Source organism: Salmo trutta, chromosome 27, assembly GCF_901001165.1.
Source record: "Salmo trutta chromosome 27, fSalTru1.1, whole genome shotgun sequence".
Classification (NCBI taxonomy): domain Eukaryota; kingdom Metazoa; phylum Chordata; class Actinopteri; order Salmoniformes; family Salmonidae; genus Salmo; species Salmo trutta.
This window is the reverse complement of record NC_042983.1, coordinates 22551349-22565928: the sequence shown is the minus strand read 5'-3', so window position 1 is coordinate 22565928 and position 14580 is coordinate 22551349. Positions and strand designations below refer to the sequence as shown.

Sequence of the window (14580 nt, the reverse complement as noted above, 5' to 3'; positions counted from 1 at the left end):
GAGTCTAACACACATATCTCAGATATGAAGGAAGCCATGAGGAGCCGTCAGTATGTCCCCAACCCATCCTGCTCTTCACTGCAGGAGAACAGTGCGTCACAGCACAGCTATTGGTATGTGTGTGGTGGTGGGGTTTCCCCATCAGAACTACAGGGGGGCCTAGATGGATCTACAGTAGGTAATCACTCCAACTGAGCTGAGCGCCCCTTCAGCCCCAATATCCAACACAGTGGAATTGAAATGAGAAATCTGCCAGTTTTAAAGGGCCTATTATGAGGAGGGAAGCTTGAGTGTTGAATATTCTCTTTCAATAGAGAACATACTGTATATAGAAAGACTTATTTCAGCTGTTGTCAGGTGCAACTGAGTGCATGTCTGACTACAGCTCATGTCTCATCATATCAGTTTAAGCATAATTTCTTAACCCAGAACCAACTGTTGTGTACGCTAGCTAGCTACTCGATTTGATGACATTTGTTTACATTTCTGTTAAGTCTGTCACAAGAGACTAGTTTAAGCATGACATTTGTACTGTCATTGTATTTGTTATTCATATTATTCTATAGTAATTGTATATGCATAGTTTTGTCATTGTCGGATATATTATTCATGCCAACCTGTTTAGAAAGTAAGCCCAGAATAATGTAGATGGACTGATTTAAGCAACACTTTGTGTGCATTATTTTCCTGTGGATGTCTGCAGAGTGCTGTAGGGTAAGGTTCCATCAGTAAGCTAAATGGTGCTGCCTGTTTGCAGCTGGACCATTAGAATTCACTGCTCGCTGCCCCAAGGCCCTCCTCTTTAGTGGGCCTGACTTTGTGTGTGGTGCTCTGCCCCAAATAAACACTCCATTAAGGCTGTGTGCTCTGCGTGCTCCTACTTACAGTATGTTCCCTCCTCACAGCACAGCAGCACTCCACTCCACCACGCTGCTCCCCTTTCCTGTCCTGTCTGCCCCCAATGTCAACCTCCTCAGTCCCTGGGAATTACCCAGAGGAGAAACTGTCCCCAAATGACGTACATAAATGGCAGGCAGACTAGCCTTTACAGAGACTTCAGAGCTGCTCTTATATCCTCATAGACTAAATTTACAGAGTAACAGAAACCCAGCTGGGCAGACACAGAGACACGACCAGAGGCAAGCAGTCCATGTGAGAGTAGAGGAGATGGGGGGGGCAGGCATTAGTGTCAGTCTGTTTGGTCTATGCTGGCCAACCTCTCTGTGTTCCTCTCCAGATGAATGTAGATGCAGAGCCAGGGTCATTTCAGTGCACTCGTCAGACCATGCCAGCCTCACTTCTCTTTATCTGAGAAATTGTTTTTTTGTATTGCAGAGTATCAGTTTGATAAGATACTGTATCTCTCTGGTGTTTTTTTACTGGGATGTTAGCATATCCCAGTATGAAATTAAAGACTGCCTAAACTATATTTTGCTATTAACATAGCACACATTTGAGTAAAAACCAAACACTCGATGTTGGAGTGTGTAGTAGAATGTGTAGTATAGTGAGTGACAGTGTTTAGTGGCAGGGCGATCTGACACCTCATCCTACCCAGTAGTACCCAGGGACAGAGTATTTTACTGCCACCCTGTTCACTGATGTGGAATAAAGCATGTCACAGCCCATAAGGACAGTCACCTTGGTGATGGTCATTAGCCATACTAACACCATCCCAATATTAATCTCTGCACACACAGTACGGAAGGCTGTTAAAACAACATGATCTATGAGGCAGCTTGTCTTATCAAGTCAAAACACTAGACTTAATTTAGTTCAACTGAAATAAACAATAATATAGCCATTTGCTCAGTAAACTAAGGGAATGTGTGAGGTATCAGGCTGACAGTGTGGTGAAGAAGGCGCAACAGCACCTCTTCAACCTCAGGAGGCTAAAGAAATTTGGCTTAACACCTAAAACCCTCACAAACTTTTACAGATGCACAATTGAGAACATCCTGTTGTGCTGTATCACCGCCTGGTATGGCAACTACACCACCCACAACCGCAAAGCTCTCCAGAGGGTGGTGTGGTCTGCCCAACGCATTACCGGTGGCAAACTTCCCGCCTTCCTGGACACCTACAGCGCACGATGCCATAGGAAGGCCAAAAAGATCATCAAGGACATCAACCACCCGAGCCACGGCCTGTTCACCCCGCTATCATACAGAAGGCGAGGTCAGTACAGGTGCATCAAAGCTGGGACCGAGAGAATTAAAAACATCTTCTATCTCAAGGCCATCAGACTGCTAAACAGCCATCACTAGCACATCAGAGGCTGCTGCCTATAGACATAGATTAGGGATCACTGGCCACTTTTAGAAATTGATCATTAGCCACTTTAATAATGTTTCCGTATCTGGCATTATTCATCTCATATGTATAAACTGCACTCCACAGTATTCTACGATATCTTAGTCACTTTTAAATTGTGTTTACATATTGCATCACCCATTTCATATGTACAGTATATACTGTAATGTATTCTATACTACGTCTCTGTCCTGAAGAAAGCACCAGTTAGCCTGGAGCTAGCCTAGTGCTAGGCCCATCTCCCGGCTAGCTGAAGAGGTCCATCAGCCACTCCATCGGCTACAATACCTATTTTGCCAATTGGCCTGGAACCCTTTTACTGCCGACTCGGAGCCCCGCCGATCCATCACGACTGGTCTACTGACGTAATCCGCCCGAGGGGGTTTCAACAGGCTCCTCCGTCGCGACGTCCCCTGAAGGTCCATCTGCTAGACGCGGCACACTAGCTGTCTAGAGCATATCGGACTGTTAGCTGAAAAGGTCCATCTGCCAATTTCTTGGGCTTCAATACCTATTTTGCCAATTGGCCTGGACCCTTTTACTGCCTACATGGAGCCCTGCCGATCCTTCATGACTGGTCTGCCAACGTAACCGTCCGAGGGGACTACAACAGACTCTTCCGTCGCGACGTCCCCCTAAGGCCCTTCTGCAAGCCCCGGCCCGCTAGCTGTCTGAAACGCCGTGTCTCCAGCCCGCCTAGCTACTCACTGGACCCTATGATCACTCGGCTACGCATGCCTCTCCCTAATGTCAATATGCCTTGTCCATTGCGGTTTTGGTTAGTGATTATTGTCTTATTTCACTGTAGAGCCTCCAGCCCTGCTCAATATGCCTTAGCTAGCCAGTTTGTTCCACCTCCCACACATGCAGTGACCTCACCTAGTTTAAATGGTGTCTCTAGAGACAAAACCTCTCATCGTCACTCAATGCCTAGGTTTATCTCCACTGTATTCACATCCTACCATACCCTTGTCTGTACATTAAGCATTGAATCTATTCTTCCGCACCCAGAAATCTGCTCCTTTTACTCTCTGTTCCGAACGCTCTAGACGACCAGTTCGTATAGCCTTTAGCCATACCCTACCATACTCCTCTTCTGTTCCTCTGGTGATGTAGAAGTTAATCCAGGCCCTGCAGCACCTAGCTCCACTCCCATTTCCGAGGCACTCTCATTTGTTGACTTCTGTAACCGTTAAAGCCTTGGTTTCATGCATGTTAACATCAGAAGCCTCCTCCCTAAGTTTGTTTTATTCACTGCTTTAGGACACTCTGCCAAACCGGATGTCCTAGCCGTGTCTTCCTCCTGGCTTAGGATGGCCACAAAAAATCCTGAAATGTCCATCCCTAACTATAACATTTTCCGACAAGATAGAACTGCCAAAGGGGGCGGAGTTGCAATCTACTGCAGAGTTAGCCTGCAGAGTTCTGTCATTACTATCCAGGTTTGTGCCCAAACAATTCGAACTTCTACTTTTAAAAATCCACCTTTCCAGAAACAAGTCTCTCACCATTGCCACTTGCTATAGACCACCTTCAGCCCCCAGCTGTGCTCTGGACACCATATGTGAATTAATTGCCCCCCATCTATCTTCAGAGCTTGTACTGTTAGGTGACCTAAACTGGGACATACTTAGCACCCTGACCATCCTACAATCTGAGCTAGATGCCCTCAATCTCACACAAATTATAAATGAACCTACCAGGTACAACCCCAAATTCGTAAACATGGGCACCCTCATAGATATCATCCTGACTAACCTGCCCTCCAAATACACCTCTGCTGTCTTCAACCAGGATCTCAGCGATCACTGCCTCATTGCCTGCGTCCGTAATGGGTCTGCGGTCAAACGACCACCCCTTATCACTGTCAAACGCTCCCTAAAACACTTCAGTGAACAGGCCTTTCTAATTGACCTGGCATGGGTATTCTGGAATGACACTGACCTCATTCCGTCAGTAGAGGATGCCTGGTTATTCTTTAAACGTGCTTTCCTCACCATCTTAAATAAGCATGCCCCATTTAAAAAAAATTGAACCAGGAACAGATATAGCCCTTGGTTCACTCCAGACCTGACTGCCCATGACCAGCACAAAAACATCCCGTGGCGTACTGCATTAGCATCGAATAGCCCCCGCGATATGCAACTTTTCAGGGGAACCAATATACATAGGTAGTTAGGAAAACAAAGGCTAGCTTTTTCAAACATAATTTTGCATCCTGTAGCACAAACTCCAAAAAGTTCTGGGACACTGTAAAGTCCATGGAGAATAAGAGCACCTCCTCCCAGCTGCCCACTGCACTGAGGCTAGGAAACACTGTCACCACCGATAAATCCACGATAATTGAGAATTTCAATAAGCATTTTTCTACGGCTGGCCATGCTTTCCACCTGGCTACCCCTACCCCGGTAAACAGCCCTGCACTCCCCACAGCAACTTGCCCAAGCCTTCCCCATTTCTCCTTCACCCAAAACCAGATAGCAGATGTTCTGAAAGAGCTGCAAAATCTGGACCCCTACGAATCAGCTGGGCTAGACAATTTGGACCCTCTCTTTCTAAAATTATCTGCCGCAATTGTTGCAACCCCTATTAGTAGCCTGTTCAACCTCTCTTTCGTATCGTCTGAGATCCCCAAAGATTGGAAAGCTGCCGCGGTCATCCCCCTCTTCAAAGGGGGAGACACTCTAGACCCAAACTGTTACAGACCTATATCTATCCTACCCTGCCTTTCTAAGGTCTTCGACAGCCAAGTTAACAAACAGATCACCGACCATTTCAAATCCCGCCGTACCTTCTCCGCTATACAATCTGGTTTCCGAGCTAGTCATGGGTGCACCTCAGCCACGCTCAAGGTCCTAAACGATATCATAACCTCCATCGATAAAAGACAATACTGTGCAGCCGTATTCATCGACCTGGCCAAGACTTTCGACTCTGTCAATCACCACTATCTTATCGGCAGATTCAACAGCATTGGTTTCTCAAATGATTGCCTTGCCTGGTTCACCAACTACTTCTCAGACAGAGTTCAGTGTGTCAAATCGGAGGGCCTGTTGTCCGGACCTCTGGCAGTCTCTATGGGGGTGCCACAGGGTTCAATTTTCAGGCCGACTCTTTTCTCTGTATACATCAATGATGTCGCTCTTGCTGCTGGTGATTCTCTGATCCACCTCTACGCAGACGACACCATTCTGCATACACCATTCACTGACACCATTCTGGCCCTTCTTTGGACCACTGTGTTAACTAACCTCCAGACGAGCTTCAATGCCATACAACTCTCCTTCCATGGCCTCCAACTGCTCTTAAATGCAAGTAAAACAAAATACATTCTCTTCAAACGATCGCTGCTTGCACCTGCCCGCCCGTCCAGCATCATTACTCTGGACGGTTCTGACTTAGAATATGTGGACAACTGCAAATACCTAGGTATCTGTTTAGACTGTAAACGTTCCTTCCAGACTCACATTAAGCATCTCCAATCCAAAATTAAATCTAGAATCGGCTTCCTATTTCGCAACAAAGCATCCTTCACTCATGCTGCCAAACATACCCTCGTAAAACTGACTATCCTACCGATCCTTGACTTTGGCGATGTCATTTACAAAATAGTCTCCAACACTCTACTGATAATTGCAGTCTACTGTGATAGACTGCAATTTGGATGCAGTCTATCACAGTGCCATCTGTTTTGTCACCAAAGCCCCATATACTACCCACCACTGCGACCTGTATGCTCTCATTGGCTGGCCCTATGTCTAGAGGCTGCTGCCTATAGACATAGATTAGGAATCACTGGCCACTTTAAGGAAATGAAACACTAGCCACTTTAATAATGTCTCTGTATCTTGCATTACTCATCTCAGATGTGTAAACTGTACTCTATACTATTCTACGGTGTCTTAGTCACTTTAATTGTGTGTAAATATTGCATCTCATATGGATATACTGTACTCTATACTATGCCACTGTAACTTAGTCCAATGCCGCTCTGACATATATGTATATATATATATATATATGTTCTTAATCCATTCCTTACTTAGATTTACGTGTATTTTGGGTATATTTTGTGAGACTGTTGGATACTTCTTTTTAGATATTACTGCACTGTTGGAGCTAGAAGCACAAGCATTTCGCTACACCCGCAATAACATCTGCTAAACATGTGTATGTGACCAATAACATTTGATTTGATTTAATAATGCCACTTCATTAATATCACTTAATGTTTACATATCTTGCATTACTCATCTCATATGTATATACTGTATTTTATACCATCTATTGCATCTTGCCTAAGCCTCAGTCATTGTTCATCCATATATTTATATGTATATATTATTTTCCATTACTTTACTTAGATGTCTGTGTATTAGGTATTTGTTGTGGAATTGTTAGATTATTGCTGCACTGTCGGAACTAGAAGCACAAGCATTTCGCTACACTCGCAATAACATCTGCTAACCATGTGTATGTGACTAATACAATTTGATAATTTTACTTAATCCAGCTATTGGCCTCATAGTAATCTTCTTGGTAAGGGTTTGTAATGTCACCATGGTTTGGCATACAGCATACAGATGGGAAACAGAGGAACTTGTTAGCGGCATGGTTGTTGATATGGTTTCTCCTAGGGGTGTGTGTTTATTTCTCTCTCACTGATATGTTGATGTGTGTATTTCTCTCTCACAGATGAACTGATATGTTGATGTGTGTATTTCTCTCTCACAGATGAACTGATATGTTGATGTGTGTATTTCTCTCTCACAGATGAGCTGATATGTTGATGTGTGTATTTCTCTCTCACAGATGAGCTGATATGTTGATGTGTGTATTTCTCTCTCACAGATGAACTGATATGTTGATGTGTGTATTTCTCTGTCACAGATGAGCTGATATGTTGATGTGTGTATTTCTCTCTCACAGATGAACTGATATGTTGATGTGTGTATTTCTCTGTCACAGATGAGCTGATCTGTTGATGTGTGTATTTCTCTCTCACAGATGAACTGATATGTTGATGTGCGTATTTCTCTGTCACAGATGAGCTGATATGTTGATGTGTGTATTTCTCTCTCACAGATGAGCTGATATGTTGATGTGTGTATTTCTCTCTCACAGATGAGCTGATATGTTGATGTGTGTATTTCTCTCTCACAGATGAACTGATATGTTGATGTGTGTATTTCTCTGTCACAGATGAGCTGATATGTTGATGTGTGTATTTCTCTCTCACAGATGAACTGATATGTTGATGTGTGTGTTTCTCTCTCACAGATGAGCTGATATGTTGATGTGTGTATTTCTCTCTCACAGATGAACTGATATGTTGATGTGTGTATTTCTCTCTCACAGATGAACTGATATGTGATGTGTGTATTTCTCTCTCACAGATGAACTGATATGTTGATGTGTGTATTTCTCTCTCACAGATGAACTGATATGTTGATGTGTGTATTTCTCTCTCACAGATGAGCTGATATGTTGATGTGTGTGTTTCTCTCTCACAGATGAACTGATATGTTGATGTGTGTATTTCTCTCTCACAGATGAACTGATATGTTGATGTGTGTATTTCTCTCTCACAGATGAACTGATATGTTGATGTGTGAAATGCAGCATGTTTCTGTGGTCATGAAGGCTATATTACATCTGAACACCACTTTTCAGGAATGGTTTACAAAAACAAAGAACAATGTTTGTGCAGTAAGCTATAAGCCCAATACATTATCACCGCATATTGGCTTTGCTTGAATTGCCCTGTCAATGCATTGTTGTTTGGGCCATTTAAAAAAAATGTATTTCACTATTTGAGGTAGGCTATATGATCACACTGGTAATACATCCGTTGTTGTTTTACTTGTGAGGCACAGCTGAGTGAGTATACATTTAAATAATTTGCTTTTTATTTTTATTTTACTGGGCTGATGTTGCCTGCATCTGATGGTCAGTCTCAGCAGAGGGAGAGAGCAGCAGACAGAGGGTCCGCCTCTCAACATCCCTCCGCTCTCCCTTTCCTCCACTGACACTGACCAAGAAGGGACACCGTCTTCCAGCTTATGGCAAAACTCACGTTGCACTGCATTATTTCTGCCTCATAAACACATTAATTTTGTTACTCCTATGAACAGAGAAAGTGAAATATTCCTTGATGTTAAAAAGACCCAAGCCACTAATAATAACAACCCAAGCCAATAGATATACTTTCCTGTTCATTCATAACAGCCAGTTTACTGTATGCTTGATCCGACAATGTGGTCGGAGGCGCCGTATGGATGGTGTGACGCAATAGCCTCCGGAGGCACGCAGAGTCCAATTTGAGCTCTGTACCGCATCGCTGTCCGGCTCTCAAATGTTGTAACAATGCAGAGTGCTCCATATACAGTGGCAAGAAAAAGTATGTGAACCCTTTGGAATTACCTGGATTTCTGCATAAATGTGACATAAAATTTGATCTGATCTTTATCTAAGTCACAACAATAGACAAACACAGTGTGCTTAAACTAATAACACACAAATTATTTAATTTTTCTTGTCTATATTGAATGCATCATTTAAACATTCACAGTGTAGGTTGGAAAAAGTATGTGAACCCCTAGGCTAATTACTTCTTCAAAGCTAATTCAAGTCAGGAGTCAACTAACCTGGAGTTGACTCAATGAGACGAGATTGGAGTTTTTGGTTAGAGCTGCCCTGCCCCATGAAAAACACTCACAAAATTTGAGTTTGCCATTCACAAGAAGCATTGCCTGATCTGAACCATGCCTCAAACAAAAGAGATCTCAGAAGACCTAAGATTAATTGTTGCCTTGCATAAAGCTAGAAAAAGGGTTACAAAAATATCTCTAAAAGTCAGTCCACGGTGAGACAAATTGTCTATAAATTGTGAAATTTCAGCACTGTTGCTACTCTCCCTAGGAGTGGCCATCCTGCAAAGATGACTGCAAGAGCACAGTGCAGAATGCTCAATGAGGTTAAGAAGAATCCTAGAGTGTCAGCTAAAGACTTACAGAAATCTCTGGAAGAAACTAACATCTCTGTTGACGAGTCTACAATACGTAAAACACTAAACAAGAATGGTGTTCATTGGAGGACACCACGGAAGAACCCACTGCACATCTGAAGTTTGCAAAAGAGCACCTGGATGTTCCACAGCGCTACTGGAAAAATATTCTGTGGACAGATGAAACTAAAGTTGTGTTGTTTGGAAGGAACACACAACACTATGGGTGGAGAAAAAAAGGCACAGCACACCAACATCAAAACCTCATCCCAACTGTAAAGTATGGTGGAGGGAGCATCATGGTTTGGGGCTGCCTCGGGGCCTGGATAGCTTGCTATCATCGACGGAAAAATGAATTCCCAAGTTTATCAAGACATTTTGCAGGAGAATGTAAGGCTATCTGTTAGCCAATTGAAGCTCAACAGAAGTTAGGTTATGCAACAGGACAACAACCCAAAGGACAGAAGCAAATCATCAGAATGGCTTGAAGAGAAGAAAATACGCCTTCTGGAGTGGCCCAGTCAGTCCTGACCTCAACCCGATTGAGATGCTGTGGCAGGACCTCAAGAGAGTGGTTCACACCAGACATCCCAAGAATATTGTGTAACTGAAACAGTTTTGTAAAGAGGAATGGTCCAAAATTCCTCCTGACCGTTGTGCAGGTCTGATCCGCAACTACAGAAAACGTTTGGTTGAGGTTATTGCTGCCAAAGGAGGGTCAACCTGTTATTAAATCCAAGGGTTCACATACTTTTTCCAACCAGCACTGTGAATATTTACATTGTGGGTTCATTAAAGACATGGAACATTATAATTGTTTGTGTGTTATTAGTTTAAGCAGACTGTGTTTGTCTATTGTTGTCACTTAGATAAAGATCAGATGACGTTTTATGACCAATTTATGCAGAAATTCAGGTAATTCGGAAGGGTTCACATACGTTTTCTTCCCACTGTAGCTCCGCATGATTGGTTGACGGTAGTTGAGGCCGGAAAGTCCTGTATAAACTCACTTCCTTGACAACAGCTCTGCGCTGCTCCGTGAAGCGCTAGAAGTATGAATGCCCTGACTTCTGCAGAGGCCGTATCACCATATATGCTGCACGGATAAAGGCAGACGTCAGAGTGACCAGGCAGCGCCTTTAACTGCTGTAGTGCTAGTTGCAGCGCCGAGGGAAAATAGGAAGAACGGGCATTTTATGGCTTATAAAAGTGTTGAATACAAAGTGTTGACAGTGCTGAGTAAGTAGTTAAACATGAAGTCACTCAGAAAAACAGCAGCTCTTATCTTTCTTTTATGCCTGCTACATTACTGCCGACACGGTAATCTGAGACATCCGATTGGCCAGCGGTAGGCCTATAGTGCACTTGATATGCTCTCTGGGCTTGCCGGGAAGGTAGAGTTTACCTTCAGACACATGAAATAGTTAGAAATGGCAACACTTCGCCAGCATAATTGGGTGCACCTAAGGTTTTATTGATGGGTTTTTTACTGAAATGTTTTGTCGATCGACGAGGAATGCCTTGGAGATCGACCAGTTGATCGCGATTGACTGGTTGGTGACCACAGCTCTAGAAAGTTGAGTGATGTTCAATCTCGTGCTTATTTCTGTGGGCTGATATGTCTTCTGTGCGGCTGTTTGGGGAGCTGCACGGTAATCTCGCACTACTGCGCCCACTAGCGGTTCTGGGGGGGGGGGGGGGGGGGCAGTGCCCCTGTGACAACAATTTTGAACCCCCTTGTGGCCCCTCTAAATGTGGAGTGTAAAATAATTTTTAGATAACAAATTTTTGCTATCGTTCTTTTTCTATATCCGTTATTAGACAGTGGCAACGATGATGATTATGAACATGGTCTTTTGCCTGCTAATGCCTGCAATGCAGTGAAGAAAACGATATGACAACAATAAGTCTAATGTAACTGGCCCCTCTAATAGTACAACTGGCCCCAGCTTGGCCCCCCCAGTTGAAATGGTCTACAACCGCCACTAACTGCGCCTCCAGTTTAGAGGGAAAGTTGGTCTCAGCTAATTCCGTTACCATGGAATTGCCCATGAACAGTCATCTGAATGAGAACACAGGAGGAGGACAGTTCCCCTCTTAGAAAGGTCAGTGGTGCCTGCTTGGCTGCTTGGTGGAGAGACAGAGAGAGAGAGAATCCATTCCTCAGCCCTGGTCTAATTAGCCACCCAAAACAGTGTCCACCCAGCCCAGATCCAGCCTCAGCCCAGACCCAGCCACTGTCTCTGTCTGGTTACACACATGGTCGGCTGGATGGCTGGCTCCTCTCTGATAGTCTTTTAACAGTAGGGCAGATTCAGTTATTCCGCACATGTGCCTAATTACCCTCTGAGCCTTAGTCTAAATACATTATTCACAAGGCTTCCTTGAATCCACCCTGAAGAATTAATATAATACATTTTTATGACCTCCCCATTGGCAAAGCTTCAAATACACTATTTATTTTGTGGCACAGATATACCCGGCGTCATTGTCTTCATTTTATATAGTTATTAGTAAAGCCAAAGTTTATGGAAGATTGATAACTGGTCGGCCTCTCCATTGCAAATTACATCCAAACATTGTGACAAGACTGGGAATTCCAGCTATTGTCTGGTTTGCCTGTTCACTACGGTATTTTTTAAACTATCTACAAGCATTGCAAATCATTCAGTGAAATGAATAATCAGAGTATTGGGTGTAGCTAGAACATCTCACTCTGCCAATCTCTCTGGTGTTGCTAGCCTCAGCTTGGCAGAGATGGAGCTAGTGCATGTTGTGCATACAGAGCATACAGTGTCTCTTATTGTTATGATGACTCCTCACTCAGTATTAATGATGCAGCAGCATCTCTGTTTTGTTTTCAGTTGGTCTCTGTTGGTCTCACTTCATATACATGTACACTTGAACCTGTGTCCTTCAGAAAGCCAACCTACACCAGCTCTGAGTTGAAGGGGTCGATATACGTGTATTGAAATGCCAATGCAAACGTGCTTATACTGGAAAGATTGGAATTGACTTGAATGAATTGATGCAGTTTGAAACGCCAATGTTTTTTGATGAGAGGGAATTGAAATGAATGGAAGTACAACCAGACTTCTGCAGAACAAAGTGGTGTCACACGTCTCTTTAAAGTGTTCCCCCTCTGCACTGAGATGGCAATTTCTGCTGTCTTATGTGTTATGTTCTAGGGCAGGGGTTTTCAACTCTTACCTTACGAGGTCTGAAGCCTGCTGGTTTTCTGTTCTACTTGATAATTATTTGCACTCACCTGGTGTCCCAGGCCTAAATCAGTCCCTGATTAGAGGGGTAGAATGAAAAAACATTGTGGAACTGGCTTCGAGGTCCAGAGTTGAGTTTGAGAGCTCTAGGGTGTGATACCTGTTAGTGTGTGTGTGTGTGTGTGTGTGTGTGTGTGTGTGTGTGTGTGTGTGTGTGTGTGTGTGTGTGTGTGTGTGTGTGTGTGTGTGTGTGTGTGTGCACGCATTTGTGCCTCTGTGCTGGTATGTGAGTGTCTTTACAGTTCACATTTGTCCTCTATACCAACATGTCTGACCTTCATAAGTAAAACACCAGAAGATTCCAGGGCAACACAGTGCACTGTCAATAGCCATTAAAAGACACACTGTACTTAAGGTAAATCTATCGTGCATGAGCAGCGAAGGCTTCTTAGATCCTTGCAGAAGAACACTGCCTTTGCTTTGCCTGCCGCTGTAGTTAAAGTGAACTGCACATCACAAAAGAGAGAAGTTCTCCAGTTGACACTCCAAATTGCATCTGCGGCACCCTCATGGCTGTTGATTGAATCTAATTACGTTTTCCTCCTCTGCAATGAATGGATGTTTTTTAATCTCCCCCTGACACACTTAGTGGGAAGAAGGGTGGGGGAGAATGCCATGGGTGTCTAGAGTGGGTATAAAAATGCAAATCTTATTTGCATTCGGTGTCAGTGGAAGCATTACTTGGTTAAATATGCCATTTTTTCTAGCTGTTTCTCTTCCCACCAACTACATTTAACGCATTGCAGTAAGATCTGGCGTTTGTGTTTTTATGTAAACTGCCATGAAAATGTTGGTTTTTCATGAAGGTATGTTGTTCCTTTAGTCATCCCACTGGGCACAAACGTCAGTTCAATGTCTATTCCACGTTGGTTCTACGTCATTTCATTTAAGTAATGTGGAAGCAACGTTGATTCAACCAGTGCGTGCCCAGTGGGATGCTTCCTAGGACAGATGAGCAAACCACCAGTGGATGAATAATGCAGCACCTATGGCTGCAACACGTCTGCTCTGTTGAGTACAGCAGCAGCTTACTCTACTGGCATAATCAGGAGCTCCTCTCCTCTGAGATCTAAAACTGTTCTCTATCTGTTCTCTGTCTTCCCTCTCTCTCCAGGAGAATGAGCTTCAAGATGTTCTCAAGGAGAAAAAGCACTTGAGTCACCACTTGTACAACAATAGCAAGAAGGCAGTCCAAAATGAGCAGGTAGGTACTGTAGGAGAGACAGCCACACCAAAGATGGTTGCCATGGCGCTGTAATGGCAGCGTAGTCTGAGAGCTCCTGTAAACATTGTACATATTTAGCGGATTTAAGTGTTTTTAAATTAGTTGTTTAATTATTTGTTTGATAACTCATTGAATTTTGATCTAATATATTTAGTTGCCTTGACCAAAAGAGTGGCAGAATTTATGGCAGATGGATTTGTTTGGTTTGCTAAACCAGCTCTATAGCTAACTGTCCACTGCATTCAAGAGATGCACGGCACCGGCTTCTATTTTCAACCAAAGTGAGAGAACTGCAGTGTGGAGATGGCAGAGAGCGCTCCCTCATAGTATGAGGGTGACTTTATATACTGGACTGATGTTTGGTGAGCTTTTAGTGCCTGTATCAGCATCAGAAGAAGAAGCATCACCCAAGTTGGTGCTACACATTGCTAGTGGAGGAGTCGTACAGTTGCTACAGAGCGCTGAGGACTGCAAACAACATCAGGACCAGCTAGCTTAACTCAAGCACCACCATCATCATCAAACATGTCCTTCCTTTGTACCATCCAACTGGGCTGCCAGCAGAATCACCTTAACCATGAGCAGGCACCATCTGAACCTGTCAATACTAGAGACATCACCAAGGGCAGGCACCATCTGAACCTGTCAAGACTAGAGACATCACCAAGAGCAGGCACCATCTGAACCTGTCAAGACTAGAGACATCACCAAGAGCAGGCACCATCTGAACCTGTCAAGACTAGAGACATCACCAAGAG

The 14580-nt window shown here is 43.7% G+C and overlaps 1 protein-coding gene across 1 annotated transcript in view; it reads left to right on the top strand.

Moving 5' to 3' along the window:
• The window catches only part of LOC115164605 (RIMS-binding protein 2-like), a 147150-nt gene that overhangs the window by 78903 nt on the left and 53667 nt on the right, over window positions 1–14580 (top strand). Inside the window, exon 4 of the mRNA XM_029717261.1 lies at window positions 13712–13801. Coding sequence (XP_029573121.1) covers window positions 13712–13801 — 90 coding nt within the window. The remainder of the gene's footprint in view (window positions 1–13711; window positions 13802–14580) is intronic.